At 45.5% G+C, this 19,797-nt stretch overlaps 1 protein-coding gene across 1 annotated transcript in view; it reads left to right on the forward strand.

Moving 5' to 3' along the window:
• LOC137527313 (uncharacterized) overlaps window positions 1–11,525 on the forward strand; it is a 51,138-nt gene extending 39,613 nt beyond the window's left edge. The window contains exon 5 of the mRNA XM_068247821.1: window positions 11,381–11,525. Coding sequence (XP_068103922.1) covers window positions 11,381–11,525 — 145 coding nt within the window. The remainder of the gene's footprint in view (window positions 1–11,380) is intronic.
• Window positions 11,526–19,797: the final 8,272 nt, after the last annotated feature.

Consider the following 19,797-nt stretch of genomic DNA (forward strand, 5'->3'; position numbering starts at 1 on the left):
ACATCAATCAGGTAGTGTAATTAGAGTACTGCTTCACACTGACACACAAAACTCACTGTGTAACGCACCGCAAACAGTTGTTTATGTTGTGACAGCCCTGCTGGGCTGGTGCGCACCAGAGTGCAGGCCGTGGCGGTTTTCAAGCCCATATGGTCGCCAGGCTGTGGTAGCTCAGTGATAGAACAACAGTGACTGTCAGGTAGGTATATGCAGTGCTGGGTATTACAATGTGCACCTGTCACACACAGACAGGTAGCGGACAGGCACAGTGACACTGCGTGCAATCACGTAGGTGGGTGGGTGCACAGTGAACAACAGGTATGTATATGCAGTGGGTATTACAATGTGCACCTGTCACACACACAGGTAGTAGTCACTGAATGTGCTGGGCCTGGCAGTGGCACACACAGTAGGAATTAGCAAGGCTGTTTATGCAACACAAGTGTCAGTGGGACACACAGAAAAAAAAATAGATCACAAGAACAAGATTAGCTCTCAAAAGAGCTGTTGTGGGGTGCTTTTTTTTAGCAATAAGAATCAGCAAGGAGCAAGCTAACAAACCTACAAGAGCCTAACTAAGCTTTCCCTATGAGAGTCTGCAGCAGCTATCCCTTCACTAATTACTGCAGGCACACGAGTGAGTGAAAAGCCTGACGTTGCCTGCCTTTTATAAGGGGGGAGGGGGGGTGGGGCTCCAGGAGGGAGTGTAGCCTAATTGGCTACAATGTGCCTGCTGACTCTGATGTAGAGGGTCAAAGCTGACCCTCATGATGCACTATGGGGGCGAACCGAACTTCTCGCGATTCTCCACGATTTTGAATTATGGAAGTTCGCCGGCGAACCGTTCGGGCCATCTCTACTTACAAACCCCTGCCAAACCTCACCGCAAGTGTGCTGACTGACCCACTGTCACTTCTCCTTTACTTCCTTTACCTGTTATAGGAAGCTACATGTGCCTCTTAGTATTATGTGGCCAGAGGTACCCTCAATATTAAGTAGCTAGAGGTTCTCCTGAATGAAGGGAGATCTTGTCAAGTTTTCAGTTGAATGAAGAAAGCTGGGTGAGTAACCTTTCATTTACACTCTCATCAGGACTCTACATAGGGAAGGAGGGAGATAGGCACTCAGGGAGGGGAGTGAGCCGCCTTTCTATCATCTGGCGCCTGTAGGCACGTGCCTACAGTGCCGGCCCTGCCGACTCATTGACCAACCCTAAAGATTATGCCTACTGTATATTAAGATATGAAAATATTCTAAATGCTTTGAATACATCACTGTTAGCGCTAAAGTTTTGCGTACCAGGCAGACAGATTCTTGTATTGAACAACATACACTTATTCAGTCCTGTCCAATTCTTAGGGCTCGTTTCAACTTAGTGCGCTTCTGTCCACTTCTCTCCGCTGCATATCAGCACATCAATATTACAGATTGATACATGTTGCTGAAAAGTGGACAGAAGCGCACATTAGACATAATTCCAAATTTCAATATTCCAGCACACTAGATGACGTATGTCACCACAGTGTACTAAACTGATAGGGTGCACCCAACACTGCAGATATAAAAGAGGCTTACCGGCCACTGACAATCCTAATTATAAGGTTGTCTGAGTGCATGAGGAGTCAGGTATTCTTGTCCAACATTAAAAAAATCAGCCCGCCGGATCAATACTTTAACCACTTGACGACCGCAGTGTTAACCCCCCCCCCTAACAACCAGGCAATTTTTTGCTGTACTGGGCTGTGCAGGCTTTTCAGCCTCCTGCATAGCCCAGCTATGGAGCCCAGCTATCGGACTCACCTCCTTTTTTTGTCCCTAAGGGGACATGCTGCCTGAGGTGTCCGATCACTGTGGCAGTGTTTTTTTTTTCCTAGCCTCTATGAGGCTCTCTTTCCCTCCCTCCCTCCCTTTCCCTCCTTCCCTCTGTCTTCTGAATTGGATCAGGACGGCGATCCGTCCTGTTCCGCCTCTCATAGGCGTCAGCCTATGAGAGGACGGCGTTCCCTGGCCAATAAGAGGCCGGGGATCACCAATCTTGTACAGCGCTGCCAGGGACCGCAGCGCTGTACAGATGTAAACAAAGGGGATTTCTTTCCCCTTTCATGTGCAAACAGCCTGCTAGCCGCGACGGCTAGCAGACTAATCACGGAACTGGCAGGGATCGATCGCGCATGCGTGTGGCCGTTCCCTGGGAAACTGCAGCCCCAGGACTTGACGCCAATCGGTGTTAGGCAGTCCTGGGGCTGCCGCCGCGGCCACGCTCATTGGCGTCAGGCAGTCCCCAAGAAGTTAAGGCTCTCTGGCAATCACCAACTTCCCTTCAGACCCTAAACCCTAATTTCCTCTGCTCTTCCATCTTGGTCTGGTATGCTGGCGCTACTGCCAGCAATAGACAAACTACAGAAAGTCATCAGGATGGCAGGGAGGATCCTTAGGAGACCCTTTCCCTCACGTGTCCTCCTATACAACACAAGACTGCACTGTAGAGCCCTGAAGATTGCAAGTAGAGATGGGCCGAACCTCCGATTTTAGGTTCGCGAACTGGGGCCGCGGAAGGTTCGGTTCGCGAAAAAGTTTGCGAACTGCCATAGACTTCCATGGGGAGGCGAACTTTGAAAAATAGAAAAAATTATGCTGGCCACAAAAGTGATGAAAAAGATGTTTCAAGGGGTCTAACACCTGGAGGGGGGCATGGCGGAGAGGGATACACACCATAAATCCCAGGGAATAATCTAGATTTCACATAAACCCCTATTCTAAGGTCAATTACAGGCCTACACTGCTCTCCCTCCACCCTTCTGCCTATTCTTTCCTCCCGCTTTTCTCCTGGCGGACTCAAAGTGCCAGAGTTGCAGCCACTAGGGCACACTCTATAGGCAGTAGCAGTGTTAGGAAGACTTGCCTAAGGTCTCCTACTGAATAGGTGCTGGTTTATTGAACAGACAGAGCCGAGATTCGAACTCTGGTCTCCTGTGTCAGAAGCAGAGCCCTTAACCATTACACTATCCAGCCACTACTTAAGGATTTGTAGCCAGGCATGGCCTTGCCTTTTGTGTTCAACAGTTGTCAAGAGAAAAATTAGACAAGACAAAAAACATTTATATCACGCTTTTCTCCTGGCGGACTCAAAGCGCCAGAGCTGCAGCCACTAGGGCACACTTTATAGGCAGTATCAGTGTTAGGAAGACTCGCCTAAGGTCTCCTACTGAATAGGTGCTGGCTTACTGAACAGACAGAGCCAAGATTCGAACTCTGGTCTCCTGTGTCAGAGGCAGAGCCCTTAACCATTACACCACCCAGCCACTGCTTAAGGATTTGTAGCCAGGCATGGCCTTGCCTTTTGTGTTCAACAGTTGTCAAGAGAAAAATTAGACAAGACAAATAACATTTATATCACACTTTTCTCCAGTGGCTGGATGGTGTAATGGTTAAGGCCTCTGACACAGGAGACCAAAGTTTGAATCTCGGCTCTGTCTGTTCAGTAAGCCAGCACCTATTCAGTAGGAGACCTTAGGCAAGTCTTCCTAACACTGCTACTGCCTATAGAGTGTGCCCTAGTGGCTGCAGCTCTGGTGCTTTGAGTCTGCCAGGAGAAAAGCGTGATATAAATGTTATTTGTCTTGTCTAATTTTTCTCTTGGATTAAGCATAAATGGTACATGCTAGGCTTGCTTCAGTTAGTAGTGTTGGTGGTGTAATGGTTATGTTACTTAGCTACCACACACTGAGACCTGGGTTCAAATCCCAGCCATGGTATGTAAGATGGATTTTGAAATACTATAATTCCCTGGCAGATGAGACCATCCTCCCTGAGCGAGGAGGTGGATAAGGAACAAGCCTACAAGAGCCTAACTAAACTCTCCCTAGCAGAGTCTGTCAGCAGCTGTCCCTTAACTAATCAGTGTAGGCAGACGAGTGAGTAAAATGGCTCAAGGACCTTGCCTTTTATAAGGGGGGGGGGGGGCTCCAAGACTGAGTGCAGTCTGATTGGCAATAATGTGCCTGCTGACTGTGATGTAGAGGGTCAAAGTTCTGCTCAATAGAGCATTATGGGGCGAATCGAACTTCCGGGAAAGTTCGCCTTCGCAGGCGAACAAGAACAACTCGAAGTTCGCCTGGAACCGTTCGCTGGCAAACCGTTCGGCCCATCTCTAATTGCAAGTGACCCCTCTGTTTCTTCAGCCAACTTCCATCAGGCAGGAGGCTTCGGGCCATCTTCATCATGACCACTAGACATAGGAACTCTGTCTTCTCCTCGGCCGTCAACCTCCTGAACTTCCTCCACATTCTTCCACCCCCCAAGCAGTACCCCACTGTCTGTTAAGCTAAGACCAGTGCAGTGTTTTTCGGTCAACCAGTCAACCGACTCAGATTAACTAATTTGATTAGACTTTTCTCGTGCCACCTTTTGGTAGTAATTCTTTTTTATGATGTATACTGTCGTTTGATGTATATTGTGTACAATGTATGTTGTCTTTGCTTAAGCTGCTTGCTTTTTGTCCTAGTAAACTCCATGTTTGTGTGCCTACCCATCTATCTACCTCTACCCTCTATTTGAGCTATGTACAGGATCTTCTCAAAAATTAGCATATTGTGATAAAGTTCATTATTTTCTGCAATGTACTGATAAACATTAGACTTTCATATATTTTAGATTCAAATACACACAACTGAAGTAGTTCTTCAAGCCTTTTATTGTTTTAATATTCATGATTTTGGCATACAGATCATGAAAACCCAAATTTCCTATCTCAAAAAATTAGCATATTTCATCCGACCAATAAAAGAAAAGTGTTTTTAAAACAAAAAAAAGTCAACCATCAAATAATTATGTTCAGTTATGCACTCAATACTTGGTCGGAAATCCTTTTGCAGAAATGACTGCTTCAATGCGGCGTGGCATGGAGGCAATCAGCCTGTGGCACTGCTCAGGTGTTATGGAGGCCCAGGATGCTTCGATAGCGGCCTTAAAGAGACACTGAAGCGAGACTAAATCTCGCTTCAGCTCTCATATATAGCAGGGGCACGTGTGCCCCTGCTAAAACGCCGCTATCCTGCGGCTAAACGGGGGTCCCTGACCCCCCAACCCACCCCCCCGCAAAATCTACGACCAACTTGGTCGTAGATTTTGTTCCTCCCAGAGGAAGGGCTAACGGCCGCAGCCCTGCCTCTCGGCGCGTCTATCAGACGCGCATCGCCGCCTCTCCCCCGCCCCTCTCAGTGAAGGAAGACTGAGAGGGGCGGGGGAGAGGCGGAGGTTTGCGTCTGAGAGACGCGCATGGGGCAGGGCTGCGGCGGTTAGCCCTGCCCCAATGCGGAAGCGCTCCCCCGCATTACGGAGGGGATCTGAGGGTGAAGGTGATAGCGGCGTTTTAGCAGGGGCACGCATGCCCCTGCTATATATGAGAGCTGAAGCGAGATTTATTCTCGCTTCAGACTCTCTTTAAGCTCATCCAGAGTGTTGGGTCTTGTGTCTCTCAACTTTCTCTTCACAATATCCCACAGATTCTCTATGGGGTTCAGGTCAGGAGAGTTGGCAGGCCAACTGAGCACAGTAATACCATGGTCAGTAAACCATTTACCAGTGGTTTTGGCACTGTGAGCAGGTGCCAGGTCGTGCTGAAAAATGAAATCTTCATCTCCATAAAGCTTTTCAGCAGATGCAAGCATGAAGTGCTCCAAAATCTCCTGATAGCTAGCTGCATTGACCCTGCACTTGATAAAACACAGTGGACCATCACCAGCAGCTGACATGGCACCCCAGACCATCACTGACTGTGGGTACTTGACACTGGACTTCAGGTATTTTGGCATTTCCCTCTCCCCAGTCTTCCTCTAGACTCTGGCACCTTGATTTCCGAATGACATGCAAAAGTTGCTTTCATCTGAAAAAAGTACTTTGGACCACTGAGCAACAGTCCAGTGCTGCTTCTCTGTAGCCCAGGTCAGGCGCTTCTGCGGCGGTTTCTGGTTCAAAAATGGGTTCATGCTTCCATCTGCTGAAAAGCTTTATGGAGATGAAGATTTCATTTTTCAGCACGACCTGGCACCTGCTCACAGTGCCAAAACCACTGGTAAATGGTTTACTGACCATGGTATTACTGTGCTCAGTTGGCCTGCCAACTCTCCTGACCTGAACCCCATAGAGAATCTGTGGGATATTGTGAAGAGAAAGTTGAGAGACGCAAGACCCAACACTCTGGATGAGCTTAAGGCCGCTATCGAAGCATCCTGGGCCTCCATAACACCTGAGCAGTGCCACAGGCTGATTGTCTCCATGCCACGCCGCATTGAAGCAGTCATTTCTGCAAAAGGATTCCCGACCAAGTATTGAGTGCATAACTGAACATAATTATTTGAAGGTTGACATTTTTGTTTTAAAAACACTTTTATTTTATTGGTTGGATGAAATATGCTAATTTTTTGAGATAGGAAATTTGGGTTTTCATGAGCTGTATGCCAAAATCATCAATATTAAAACAATAAAAGGCTTGAACTACTTCAGTTGTGTGTATTTGAATCTAAAATATATGAAAGTCTAATTTTTATCAGTACATTACAGAAAATAATGAACTTTATCACAATATGCTAATTTTTTGAGAAGATCCTGTATTGTGCTAAACCCAATTCTGGGCAGGACCCAGTCATGCCTGGCGAAATAAACAATTCTGATTCTGATTTCCACCTTGCTCTTCACCTATAGCCAAGTCCTTGCTTGAACAGGAGAAAATGCAAGACTATGCAAAATTATCCCTGTAGTCAAGAGCGGGAGAAGAAGCCGGCTTCTCCTGGAGTTGCCACGGGAACGCTGTTGACTCGTTGAGGTAAGTTTGGAGACGGTTACTCTTAAAATGGCAGGAAATTCTCCCCCTTATATTTCCCATTGCAGATTTTCAGCTAGGAATGAAGAGAATACTTTTTGGCAGATTTATTCTTATGACAAACTTCCTCCTCTATTATCCAGTATCTGACATAAAACAAATATAGGCCGGCAGAGTGCTCCTGTTAATTCAGCACACCTTTCCCCAACACATTACTCACATCCCTATATTTAGCTGTGCTGGGCTGACAGCAACCTGGACCTGGCACAGAACTCTAGGAACAGGCACCGTTAGAGATATCACATGATGATTATGATGGCCGGTATCCTACATCCCACTCCCAGCAGAGGACCTATATAAATGTTCATAAGGAAGTCTCTCTCAAACCTGACTGGCCTGCGTCCTCTGTGCCACTGGACAACTCTGTTTAACAGAGATAACGGAACCCTTTCGGAATAAACAAAATGGGATTTTGGGGCGTGATCATCATCATTGCTGGTAAGAAAATAATTAGACCGATACATTTATTTATCTTTGGCTTCTTACAGCAAAAGTAACTGCAACTTTTAAAATTGTTGTAAAAAGATTGCTATTTTTTTTTTTTTTACTTTTTGAATTCCCATTTCTATGAAAGTGGTGGAGGGCTGGATCGCCATCTTTTAAGACCAATCACTGCCCCTCTTTTCTGTTGATGGTTTCAGAAAAAATCCACTATCAAATTTCACCAGCAGGGCCAGGCAGAGGCGAGGGAGGCCCCGGCCTCAGGGCGCAGTGTAGGAGGGGGCGCGCAACTCACTCAGCTATCATTCCCCTGTTGTGTTTGAAGTTGAGAGAAATAAGAAAAGGAAATACATGGCAGTGACTGCAAGCCAGATAACTAGAGATTAAGGTGTTGGGGGCCCTGGGGCCCTACCAGCAATCAGTATGTGACAGCTGGGGTGAGAGGGATGGAGGGGTGCACTTTCGTGTGTCAGCTTTGGGTGCTGGGAACCTTGTCCCGGCTCTGTTCACCAGTTTCCAGCAGATAACTACTTTAACCGTTTAGCGGTTTCAAACAAAATATTTTTCATTGAAACTGCTATGCACTTTAAACCTCCGCTGGCAAATCTCGTTTGGCTGCCTAGAGCAGGGCAGCAAGGAGCAGTTAGGCCTTATCATAAATTGCAAATGCTGACACCAGCGTTTTGCGTTTTTGTGGGCAATTTTTTTAGCGCCTCCCGGTGCTTATCTGTGCGTTAGCGCTTTTATGCTTGCATTTACCTAAGCGTTTTTTGCAGAGCAAATCTGTTTTTTCACTTCCTGATGTCAGTCAGGAAGTGAACTCTTTCACCAATAAATGAATAAATACAATGTATTTATTCATGAAAGCGCTGGGGAAATTGCTAAACAAAGCGTTTTTCAAGTGCTTTTTGCGAGTTCCCTATACCTTCCATTGAGGCAAATCACCCAGAAAATGGTACAGGCAGCGCTTTGGTGAGCAGATCGTAATTGAACCGCTCAGATGTGAACACTCTCACAGGGAATCATTCCACAAGCACTTTTAAGGCAATTTTAAAAATCACCGGCGCTTAAAAAAAAACCAAAACGCTCATAGTGTGAACAAGCCCTAATAGTTACCTGTTCCTGATGCCTTATTCTTTTCCTTCACCTGCGGCTCTGAACTTCTGATATGTCTTCTGGGTCCCAATCACATCCGTTCACATGATATGACGTAATCGGGATCCAGAAGCCTGTGATGCTGACACTGTCTCCTGGATCCCGATCACATGTCATATCCTCTGATCAGAACCAAGAAGACATGTCGGGGTTACACAGCTGCTGTGGTGAAGGAAGAAGAAGCCGATCCAGTTGTCTGTACAGGTAACTATAAAAGCACACTGCTGCACGCTCTGCATACCCTGCCGAGTCTGCCAGGCTGGGGAAGGCACACTTTTGCAGCAGCAGGAAAAATTTGGCCCAGCAGCCAAACAAAGTTTTACTTTATGTTGCTGCTGAAAGGTTAAAATGTAGTGTAAGTCAGTGGACAACTAGAAGTAACAGTTGAGTCTGATGAGCCATTGCTCTGTGCAGTTGAATTAAGTTTTGGATGGCTGATTATAAGGTGTCCATTGGCCATACATCTATCGACTTTGCAGTTGATCACCCCTCTGATTCAACAATTATTATCTAATTGGATGGTCAATTGACCCAAATGTTTTATGTTTTCCTGCTTCCAGACACTGCTTCACAGCAGAACACTCTCTGCTGCCATTAGCCGGCTAATCATGTGACCTGCATGCATAGCTCCCAACTGTCCCTCTTTTGGAGGGACAGTTCCTCTTAGGGAGCCCTGTCCCTCTTATTTGTCCCTCTTTGGGAGCCCAGTCCCTCTGTCCCTCTTTCCTCCTCATTTGTCCCTCTTTCAGGACTTTGTCCCTCTTTCTATGTGCATATTTCTCTACTATGTGTTTGACTGACTCTAAACTTTATTCCCATCTTTTAAATTGACACTAATTTTAAAATGTTAATATGAAGGAAATGAATGAACCAGGATAGAAAGGACCAGTGTGGTTTGAATTATTAACCTCCTTGCCGGTTATCCCGAGCTCAGCTCGGGGTAACCTGCGTAGGAGGATTTCTCAGGCCCCGCTGGGCCAATTTGCATAATTTTTTTTGTTACATGCAGCTAGCACTTAGCTAGCTGCTTGTAACATTCGATCGTCGCCGCTCGTCGCCGATCCGCCGCTACTAGCCGCGCCCCCCCCTCCAGACCCCTTTCTCAGCCTGGCCAATCAGTGCCAGGCTGCGCTGAGGGGTGGATCGGGATTCCCTCTGATGTCCCGACGTCCATGACATCGGTGACATCATCCCGCTTCGTCGCCATGACGACAGGGGAAGCCCAGCAGGAAATCCCGTTCTCAACGGGATTTCCCGCTTACTCTGATCGCCGGAGGCGATCGGAGTGGGTGGGGGGATGCCGCTGCTCAGCGGCTATCATGTAGCGAGCCCAGGGCTCGCTACAGGATATAAAAAAAAAAAAAAAAAAAAAAAGTGCTGCGCTGCCCCCTTCCTGGAGGAATTGGACCAGCAAGGGCTGGTCCATGTTTTTCTTATGAAATCTTTATGGCATGCGTGACTAGGGATGTGGCTTAAGTGTCCCTCTTTCTCATCTCTGAAAGTTGGAAGGTATGTGCATGGGGTTTAGCGACCAAGGGGGCCCTACTAAGTCTAATTTTGCCCCTGCACTTAAAACCTTTGGAGGGACACGGCTGTGGGTGGTGAGGCGGAGTCACAAGGCCGATTCCTGAAAGATTTCATGCTTTAAATTGATCGGGGTCGGCCTGTGGTGTATGAGCAGCCTACAGATCTCTCTCTGATCAGATTTGATTTGAGAGTTGTCTCTTGGTGGAATTTGCCCATCATCGTTAGATGTATGGCTACCTTTAGGCTAATTAAGGTAAGGATCACTGAACACCACAATACTGAATCAGATTGCCCTCTCAGAAAACCAGATTTTAAAAAGTTGTTAAGAAAAATGGGCAATTATTTTTATTTTCCTGTAGGCCCTTACACCACAAAAGGACATTTGACCTCACTGGAATCTCTTTGGAACTTTTCAGATATTTTTTAAAAGTATACTAAGTGGCTGGCAGATTTTTTTTTTTTTACTTCAGTAGGTAGGTCTTTTTCACCCTCTATACATAGTGGTGTGCATTTCAGCAATACATATAGTGTGTGATATGAAAGAACTTCAGGAGTTCATAGACAGCGCTGTCTGACATTCTCACTTATGTGCTCTGGGGCAGTGTGTTGCAACAATGCACAGCTGCATAATATTTTTTTAAACCAAAACGCAGCATTGTCCCATTTTTTGGACAGCATGGAGTTGTAGTGAATAGAAGTTTTACCTTGCAGCGCTAGGTCCCCAGTTCGAATGCCAGCCATGGCACTATCTGCACAGAGTTTGTATGTTCTCCCCGTGTCTGTGTGGGTTTCCTCTGGGCACTCAGGTTTCCTCCCACATCCCCAAAACATACAGATAAGTTAATTGGCTTCCCCCTAAATTGGTCCTAGATATTGGCCACAATCTGATCCCTATGGTAGGGATTAGTTTCTGAGTCCCTCCAAGGGACAGATAAGGGACAAGAGTACATAGCTCCCAACTTTCCCTTTTTGGGAGAACCATTCCTCTTTGGGAACCAAATCTCTCTGTCCCTCTTTCTTCCTCATGTGTCCCTCTTTTAGGACTGATGTACAGATGTGTGTAGGTATATGTATCTTTCTACTGAAAAATTGACTCTAAACTTTATTCCCATCCTTTAAATTCATATAATTTCTTATTTTCAAATGTTAAAATGAAGAACTATTGATGATAGAAAAAACAGTGTGGTTTGAATGATAAAACTACTGTATATACTCGAGTATAAGCCGAGTTTCTGAGACCAAAAAAGTGGTCCCAAAGTGGGGGTCTCGGCTTATATTCGAGTCGCTATTTTTGCAGCGCCCCCCTCCCATGCTGGCAGTGGCGGCTGCTTGTCCCCCGGCATGAGCAGACTGCTCTTTGTTGTCTGCTGCCATTAGATGGCCGTACACTGCTTCCCTCACCAGATCGGAGTACTATGCAGTAGTTCTACAGACCTTCTCAAAAGTAGAGTGCTTTTACCAGTCTGCACCGCTGTCCACCTGCAGTCGTCCATCCGTGCAGAGGAATGTCTTCACAGGTTAATCCGTGCTCCCCCCCGGCGAGTGCCCGCCGGCAACAGCAGAACGCTACATGGTACTTCATGTACCAGTCTGCACCGCAATGATTGCACGTGATCACAGGCGTCATAACAACGGTTGCTATGATGCCCTCTAATGGCCAGTGAACAAGTGCAATCATCGCAGCTCTCTGCTGTTGCCGGAGGGAATCCATCAGGGGGGGGGGGGGGGGGACACGGATGAACCTGTGAAGACGTGCATCTGCACGGACAGATGACAGGCAAGTGTCTTGCGGACACCTGCGTGCCCTGTGAGAGGATTACCATGTGCGGATTTCAGCACATGTCCCCTGAATGCACTCGGGACCACAAGCCATTTGGTATTCGCATGTGATCTACCTGTAGTGGGCTGCACAGCCTTGCTGTACAGTCTACCACCTTCCCAGTACACCTTAAAAAGCAGCCCCATCTGCGAGGGGCTCAGAGGCTTGCTGCCTGAGCACCTCCAGGCTTGGATCACGTTGTAGCGCCGCTGTGAATACAGCGCTGTCAGTTCCAGCCAACTGGCTCATGTCACATGAAGTCAGCAGCGGAAAATTCTCACTTCTGGGGTCAGTACTGAACGAGGAGTTCAGTGCTGAGCCCACAATACTGGCAGCACCCTGGGTGACTGCTAGTACAGGCACATTTTTGTTACAGACAGTTTGTACATCAAACTCAGGCACCTTTGAAGCAGGCGCTATTGAACCCGGTACCTTTGAACTGGGCACATTCAACCCACCTCAAAAAATACAAGTCAATGTCAGTGTCTTTTTCAATATTAGCAAATTTAAATTTTGCACTTACGGGTGATGTGGCTCCTTCAGCAGGGAGGCTGGGCGGGGAACTCCGGCTGGCCTGTTGAACTTTTGCCTTGTTCAGTTCATGCTGTCATTGGAGCTCCCGTTCCATAGCTTGGTGCGCCTCACGCACTTCTGCAGCCTGGCGCTCCCGCTCCTCATGCGCTTCTGCAGTCTGGCGCTCCTCTTGCGCTTGCATGTACTGCAGGTACTTTTCCAGGTCAGTGTCCATCAGCCTTTGTAATGCCAGCTGCATTGCTGGGTCAGCACAAATGGACATTCCAGTACTGGCCGGTTCCGGGCGAGTACTCGGAGAAATTCTGAGATCAGGGTCCACACTGACAGTCTCCTGCGTAGCCGTTAATGCAGGGCCCTCAGCATGCACAACCTCTGTACGTCAGGATCTTCAGTCTCTGGTTCCCCTCGATTTGAGTCAGATGGGCTGGTATCCACTTCAGCGGACACACCCCGCCCCCGCAGTTGCTGGGTATCCCATTGAAACAAGTCCTTCACCAGGTCCTGTTGTTTCTTGCGGCAAATGTCGATGCCTCTCGCTTGGCAAAGATTTTGCAGGTCTGCCAGGCACATGACCTTGTAGTTCCCGGACATTTCCATGCCAATTAAAATAAAACTTTCGGGAAGGGGTACTGGCTACACAGTCTCTCTGTATATATAAAAATATATTGCATTCAGCTACAACCAATGAATTAGTTTGTCTCTCAACAGGGCTAATCTGATAGCGCTATCTGAGATACTTTCAGCTCAACACAGATCCCAAACGCTGCCAAACACTGTCACAGGGACCCTAGTGGCCGGAACGCAAATTGCCTTCCAATCGGTTTCAGCACACTGACTTGAAAGCTGTGGTCGCAGGCGGTGTGCAGAAACCGCTGGAATTTGGGCAGCAGGCCGACTAGAAGGGAGCCTGTGAGTTACGGTAATTACAAATTACACACTATTTCAGGGTATAACTGCCACCACCTCTGTTATCATGGGACAGAGGCATCCACTGACTGACTGAGCCTAGACCTGTAAATAAAAATGGTTAAACACACTCTATTCTGTCTAGCTAGAGACAATAGTAGCGTCTCTCTAGAGACCCGGGTTCAGTTTCTGTGTATGGCTGAATAATAGGGTAGCGGAATAAGCAAACTGACGTTAGCGTCGGTTTATTAAAAATGCAATATAAATAATTAATATATACAGAAAATTATTAAAATCAACAATGATGGAAACATTAATAGCCAGTATGAAAAAATAAAAAGGGAGAAAATACTTAGTTTGTGGAAATATGTCCTGTCTGGGAAACTTGTAAAGTTCCTGGTTTCAGTTCAAGAGCAAAGTTCCTTTGTTCAGTTCAGACAAGAAGGCCACCAGCCACATGGTCCTCAGGCTGGCTTGATCAGGTGATGGTACACCGGGGAGGACTAATTTGCCCGGGCAGCTCATTTACTTTTAATGGAGCTGCGTTCAGAGGCGGGCTTCGGGAGTCGGCCCCCGGGCCAGACTATGGTAATCACATCTGGGCAGGGCCTTTCACAAGCCCCATAACCCTGACATTTTCTCTAGGCCGACCTATGCGGCTAGCACACAAATAATAATTACATATTATCGATCCCCAGAACCTACCAATTAATATGATACCTTGGATGCGGGTGTTAGGGCGTATGGTAACCGAGGGGTCCATAACTCCTTAAACGAACAAGGTATGATTATGATTTGTATACCGAGACGTTGGTCCAATTTTAACGAATCCAAATACACTACTCCCACCTCTGGGTGATACTCGGTTTTCCTTTAATAAGCAGAAATCATAAATCACATGCATCCTAACTTTAAACCATGGGGACACTATGGCTGGGTAGTCTGATCTCCTGCTGTGATCTCATCCTGTCTTTTGCTGGCTCACCAAATGGAGGAGCAGTTGACACCTATCTGAAGTTCTGCCAGAGTGCAGCATCCTGTGTCCCCAGGTAATTAAAAGTAAACAGTAGCCTCTTGGACACAAGCATTGTTCCTGTTCATTAGCTAATCAAAAGAGCTATCCTGCAGTTAGGCTAAAGGCCCATACACACATCGGATTTTTGCGAACGACCCGTTGTTTGAACGTTCCGTCGTTCAGTCGTTCGCACGTCAAATCCGACGTGTGTACAGACTATCGTTCGGGTGATAAGACTGGTTTCCAGCGATCCGCCGGGCGGATCACTGGAAACCAGTCTTATCACGCGAACGATAGTCCGTACACACGTCTGATTCCGCGTGCGAACGACTGAACGACGGGACGTTCAAACGACCCGTCGTTCAGCAAAATCCGACGTGTGTATGGGCCTTAATGCTATCTCTCTGCTGTGAAAAGAGAGAGCCCAGATTGACTGCAGATGCTCCTACACAACCAATCCAGATTCTATCGAACTTAATTGCAATCGATGCAGAGAATCGATTGCGATCGCATGTTCTTCACGGGCGGTTCAAGGACGCGTCTGCAGCCACGCAACCATCCGTCACACCATCTCTTCAGAGGATTTTTGCCATTTACTAAGTGTGCTTCCTGACCTTGTGTACCTCCAGGAATTATTGTGCTAAAATCTGCACAATATTGGCAAACAACCATCAAAATCTGCACAAGACTGGAGCCCCACAATGCCATGCACATGGGGGGGGGCTGTATACCCTCCATTTCTATTCGAGTCAATCATTTTTTCAATATTTTGTAGGGAAAAGTTGGGGGGTCGGCTTATACTCGAGTATATACGGGTATATCTTTTGCTTCTGAATTCTGTGATATGCATACGAAGGGCGTGGTGGGTGTGTTCAGAGTTGTGATGAGGCGTGTCTCAAAGTGTCCCTCTTTCTTATCTAAAAATGTTGGGATGTATAAGACTATATACTCTGTACATCGTGCTGAAAATGCCGGTGGTATGTATGCCCAAGGCATACATACTGCCGGGCTGACCACCTACCTAAATTACCGTTATCGGAAATAATATCCCCTTTGAAGGTCCCATTGACCCTATTTTTCTTTATTGTATTGTATAGGGACATGGGGAAGTCTGCACTAGACATACATTTTTGTAAAATATCAACTCTATTCCTAATATGATGATTGGTAAATACAGGGGGTTCCTTTTTACATGTTTGAAATAGGATATTTACATTGTTACCAATTCTAAAATGCACTTATTTTGAACTATATTTATTTTTTTATAGGTCTCTGTAGCTCATCCATGACTTCAGCCTATGGTAAGAAAAACATAACATAGCTCAGCAAAAAACTGAAACCATGCTTCTTTAAAGGGAATATGAAGTGAAAATAAACGTATGATATAATGATTTGTATGTGTAGTACAGCTAAGAAATATAACATTAGTAGCTCAGATATTGTTTTCCAGTACAGGAAGAGTTAAGAAACTTCAGTTGTTATCTGTGCAAAAGAGCTTATCTGAGCTCCATGACCAAAACAAGTTGTGGACAGCACTCTTTTGAAGCTCTTATCTCAAATGCCTCTCATTGTTTCTTGTTTGTTTATGGTTTTCCTGCAGAGGAAAATTGAAAAAGTCAGCTCTGTTCCGTGAAATCATTTAAAATGCTGAGTGTAATGTGTAAAATGCATATATTAGAGATTGATGTAATGTTATTTAAAAAAAAAGCTACATAACTGAAAATAAAAATATTTTGCTACATACACATACATTACACATACAGGATCTTCTCAAAAAAATAGCATATTGTGATAAAGTTCATTATTTTCTGTAATGTACTGATAAACATTAGACTTTCATATATTTTAGATTCAAATACACACAACTGAAGTAGTTCAAGCCTTTTATTGTTTTAATATTGATGATTTTGGCATACAGCTCATGAAAACTCAAATTTCCTATCTCAAAAAAATTAGCATATTTCATCCGACCAATAAAAGAAAAGTGTTTTTAAAACAAAAAGTGTCAACCTTCAAATAATTATGTTCAGTTATGCACTCAATACTTGGTCAGGAATCCTTTGGTAGAAATAACTGCTTCAATGCGGCGTGGCATGGAGGCAATCAGCCTGTGGCACTGCTCAGGGGTTATGGAGGCCCAGGATGCTTCAATAGCGGCCTGAAGCTCATCCAGAGTGTTGGGTCTTGCGTCTCTCAACTTTCTCTTCACAATATCCCACAGATTCTCTATGGCGTTCAGGTCAGGAGAGTTGGCAGGCCAATTGAGCACAGTAATACCATGGTCAGTAAACCATTTACCAGTGGTTTTGGCACTGTGAGCAGGTGCCAAGTCGTGCTGAAAAATGAAATCTTCATCTCCATAAAGCTTTTCAGCAGATTGAAGCATGAACCCACTTTTGAACCAGAAACTGCGGCAGAAGCGCCTGACCTGGGCTACAAAGAAGCAGTACTGGACTGTTGCTCAGTGGTCTAAAGTACTTTTTTCGGATGAAAGCAACTTTCATCATTCATTCACTCATTCGGAAATCAAGGTGCCAGAGTCTGGAGGAAGACTGGGTAGAGGGAAATGCCAAAATGCCTGGAGTCCAGTGTCAAGTACCCACAGTCAGTGATGGTCTGGGGTGCCATGTCAGCTGCTGTTGTTGGTCCACTGTGTTTTATCAAGGGCAGGGTCAATGCAGCTAGCTATCAGGAGATTTTGGAGCACGTCATGCTTCCATCTGCTGAAAAGCTTTATGGAGATGAAGATTTAATTTTTCAGCACGACCTGGCACCTGCTCACAGTGCCAAAACCACTGGTAAATGGTTTACTGACCATGGTATTACTGTGCTCAATTGGCCTGCCAACTCTCCTGACCTGAACCCCATAGAGAATCTGTGGGATATTGTGAAGAGAAAGTTAAGAGACGCAAGACCCAACACTCTGGATGAGCTTAAGGCCGCTATTGAAGCATCCTGGGCCTCCATAACACCTGAGCAGTGCCACAGGCTGATTGCCTCCATGCCACGCCGCATTGAAGCAGTCATTTCTGCAAAAGGATTCCCGACCAAGTATTGAGTGCATAACTGAACATAATTATTTGAAGGTTGACTTTTTTTTTGTTTTAAAAACACTTTTCTTTTATTGGTCAGATGAAATATGCCAATTTTTTGAGATAGGAAATTGGGGTTTTCATGAGCTGTATGCCAAAATCATCAATATAAAAACAATAAAAGGCTTGAACTACTTCAGTTGTGTGTAATGAATCTAAAATATATGAAAGTCTAATGTTTATCAGTACATTACAGAAAATAATGAACTTTATCACAATATGCTAATTTTTTTAGAAGATCCTGTACATTTAATTATATCATTTTTTTTTCGCTTCAGTGTCATTTTAAACTTGCCATATACTGGCAGATGGCCACCCGACATGCCCAAACAATAACTCCCTGTCTGATTGCAATTAGTAGACCCTTAACAAGCATGCAGCAGATCAGGTACTTCTGACATTAGTGTCAGATCTGACAAAATTAGCTGCATGCTTGTTTCTGGGGTTATTCATACACTACTGCAGCCACATATACCAGTAGGGCTGCCAGGCAACTGGTATTGTTTAACAGGAAATAAATATGGCAGCCGCCATATTCTTCTCACCTGTGTTGTCCTTTAAAGAGACTCCGTAACAAAAATTGCATCCTGTTTTTTATCATCCTACAAGTTCCAAAAGCTATTCTAATGTGTTCTGGCTTACTGCAGCACTTTCTGCTATCACAGTCTCTGTAATAAATCAATGTATCTTTCCCTTGTCAGACTTGTCAGCCTGTGTCTGGAAGGCTGCCAAGTTCTTCAGTGTTGTGGTTCTGCTATGAATTCCCCATTCCAGGCCCATCTATGCACACTGCCAGGGCCGGGCCATAGGCTGGAGAGGCTCCAGCCTCAGGGCGCAGTGTAGGAGGGGCGCACAATTCATTTAGCTGTCATTCCTAATTGTGTTTGAAGCAGAAAGAAATAAGAAAAGGGGATACATGGCAGTGACTGCAAGCCATATAACTAGATATTAAGGTGTTGGGGAGGTTGTGGGCCCTGTGGCACCTCTTAGTCTAATAGCAATCAGTGTGTGATGTATGGGGTGGGAGGGATGGAGGGGCGCACTTTGGTGTCTCAGCCTTGGGTGCTGGAGGACCTTGTCCCGGCTCTGCACACTGCCTGTGTATTATTTAGATTAGAGCAGCTTCTCTCTTATCTTTTACAAGCTGGATAAATCGTCCTCTGAGCTGGCTGGGCTTTCACATACTGAAGAATTACAGACAAGGGCAAAGCTGTTTGCAGGAGAAAAAAGAGCAGCCTGAAACTTCAGTGCATGAGAACTACAGGGAGAAAGAAACACACAAATGATCTCTTGAGATTCAAAAGGAAGGCTGTATACAGCCTGCTTGTGTATGGTTGTATTTTCTATGTGTGGACATACAGTACATCAACCTACTTCCTGTTTTGGTGGCCATTTTGTTTGTTTATAAACAAACTTTTTAAAACTGTTTTTAACCACTTTTAATGCGGCGAGGAGCGGCGAAATTGTGACAGAGGGTAATAGGAGATGTCCCCTAACGCACTGGTATGTTTACTTTTGTGCGATTTTAACAATACACATTCTCTTTAAAGTTGAAAGTCTGCACTTCAACTACATCTGAGTTGTTTCATTTAAAATTAATTGTGGTAAACTAATGTACAGAACCAAAATTAGAAAAAAGTTGTCTGTATCCAAATATTTATGGGCCTTTATGGAACTGTATGCCCTGGCAGGGATAAAGGCTGCCAAACAGGGCGTAGATTTCAATCACCTGGGCCCAGATAACCACTTTATTCTATCTGGATGACTATAGCTGTCCAGATAGAAAACACTCAAGTCTAACTGGACATGTATACGTGTGTAGTGTTGCAACGGCAGGTGCGTGCATGAGCTGCTTGTTCCTGGTGGCGATTGGTGAAGGGGAACTAGTATTCCCCGAGCCAATTGCAGTGCCTGGAATGAATAGACATGAACAGATGTGAATATTTTCACGCATTGAACGCATAATTGCCTAAATAAATGTGGAATTAAGATTCATGAACATACTATGCTGTACGTAACGTAATCGCAATTATGCAATGCGTAATTGCAAAAATGAATGCAAAATTTTGCGTAATCATAATTGACTCATTACCAGCACCACTACCAGCCGGGGGTTTGCTATCACTGGGCAACGGCATTGGAAGGGTGGCCACACTGGAGTTACAGCTAAGCATGGCAATGCTCAGCTTCAGATGTGATATGTCCCCTTTTTTTGCTAACAAGTGACACCACCACGTGTCAAACCACGACATATTGTGGTGTTACAAAACATAGTCATTCAGCTGCATGTAAAAAGGCTTTTGTGGCTGGCAGATAGGAGGCTGGACCGCTTGACAAAGATGCTGTTCAGGCGTTTGTAGACAGCAGCCATTACTTAGTGATCCCTTGTTGTATCTGCTCTTGAAAATTACCTCTTGATAAAACAGAA

This window comes from Hyperolius riggenbachi, chromosome 8 (assembly GCF_040937935.1).
Source record: "Hyperolius riggenbachi isolate aHypRig1 chromosome 8, aHypRig1.pri, whole genome shotgun sequence".
In the NCBI taxonomy this organism is placed as follows: domain Eukaryota; kingdom Metazoa; phylum Chordata; class Amphibia; order Anura; family Hyperoliidae; genus Hyperolius; species Hyperolius riggenbachi.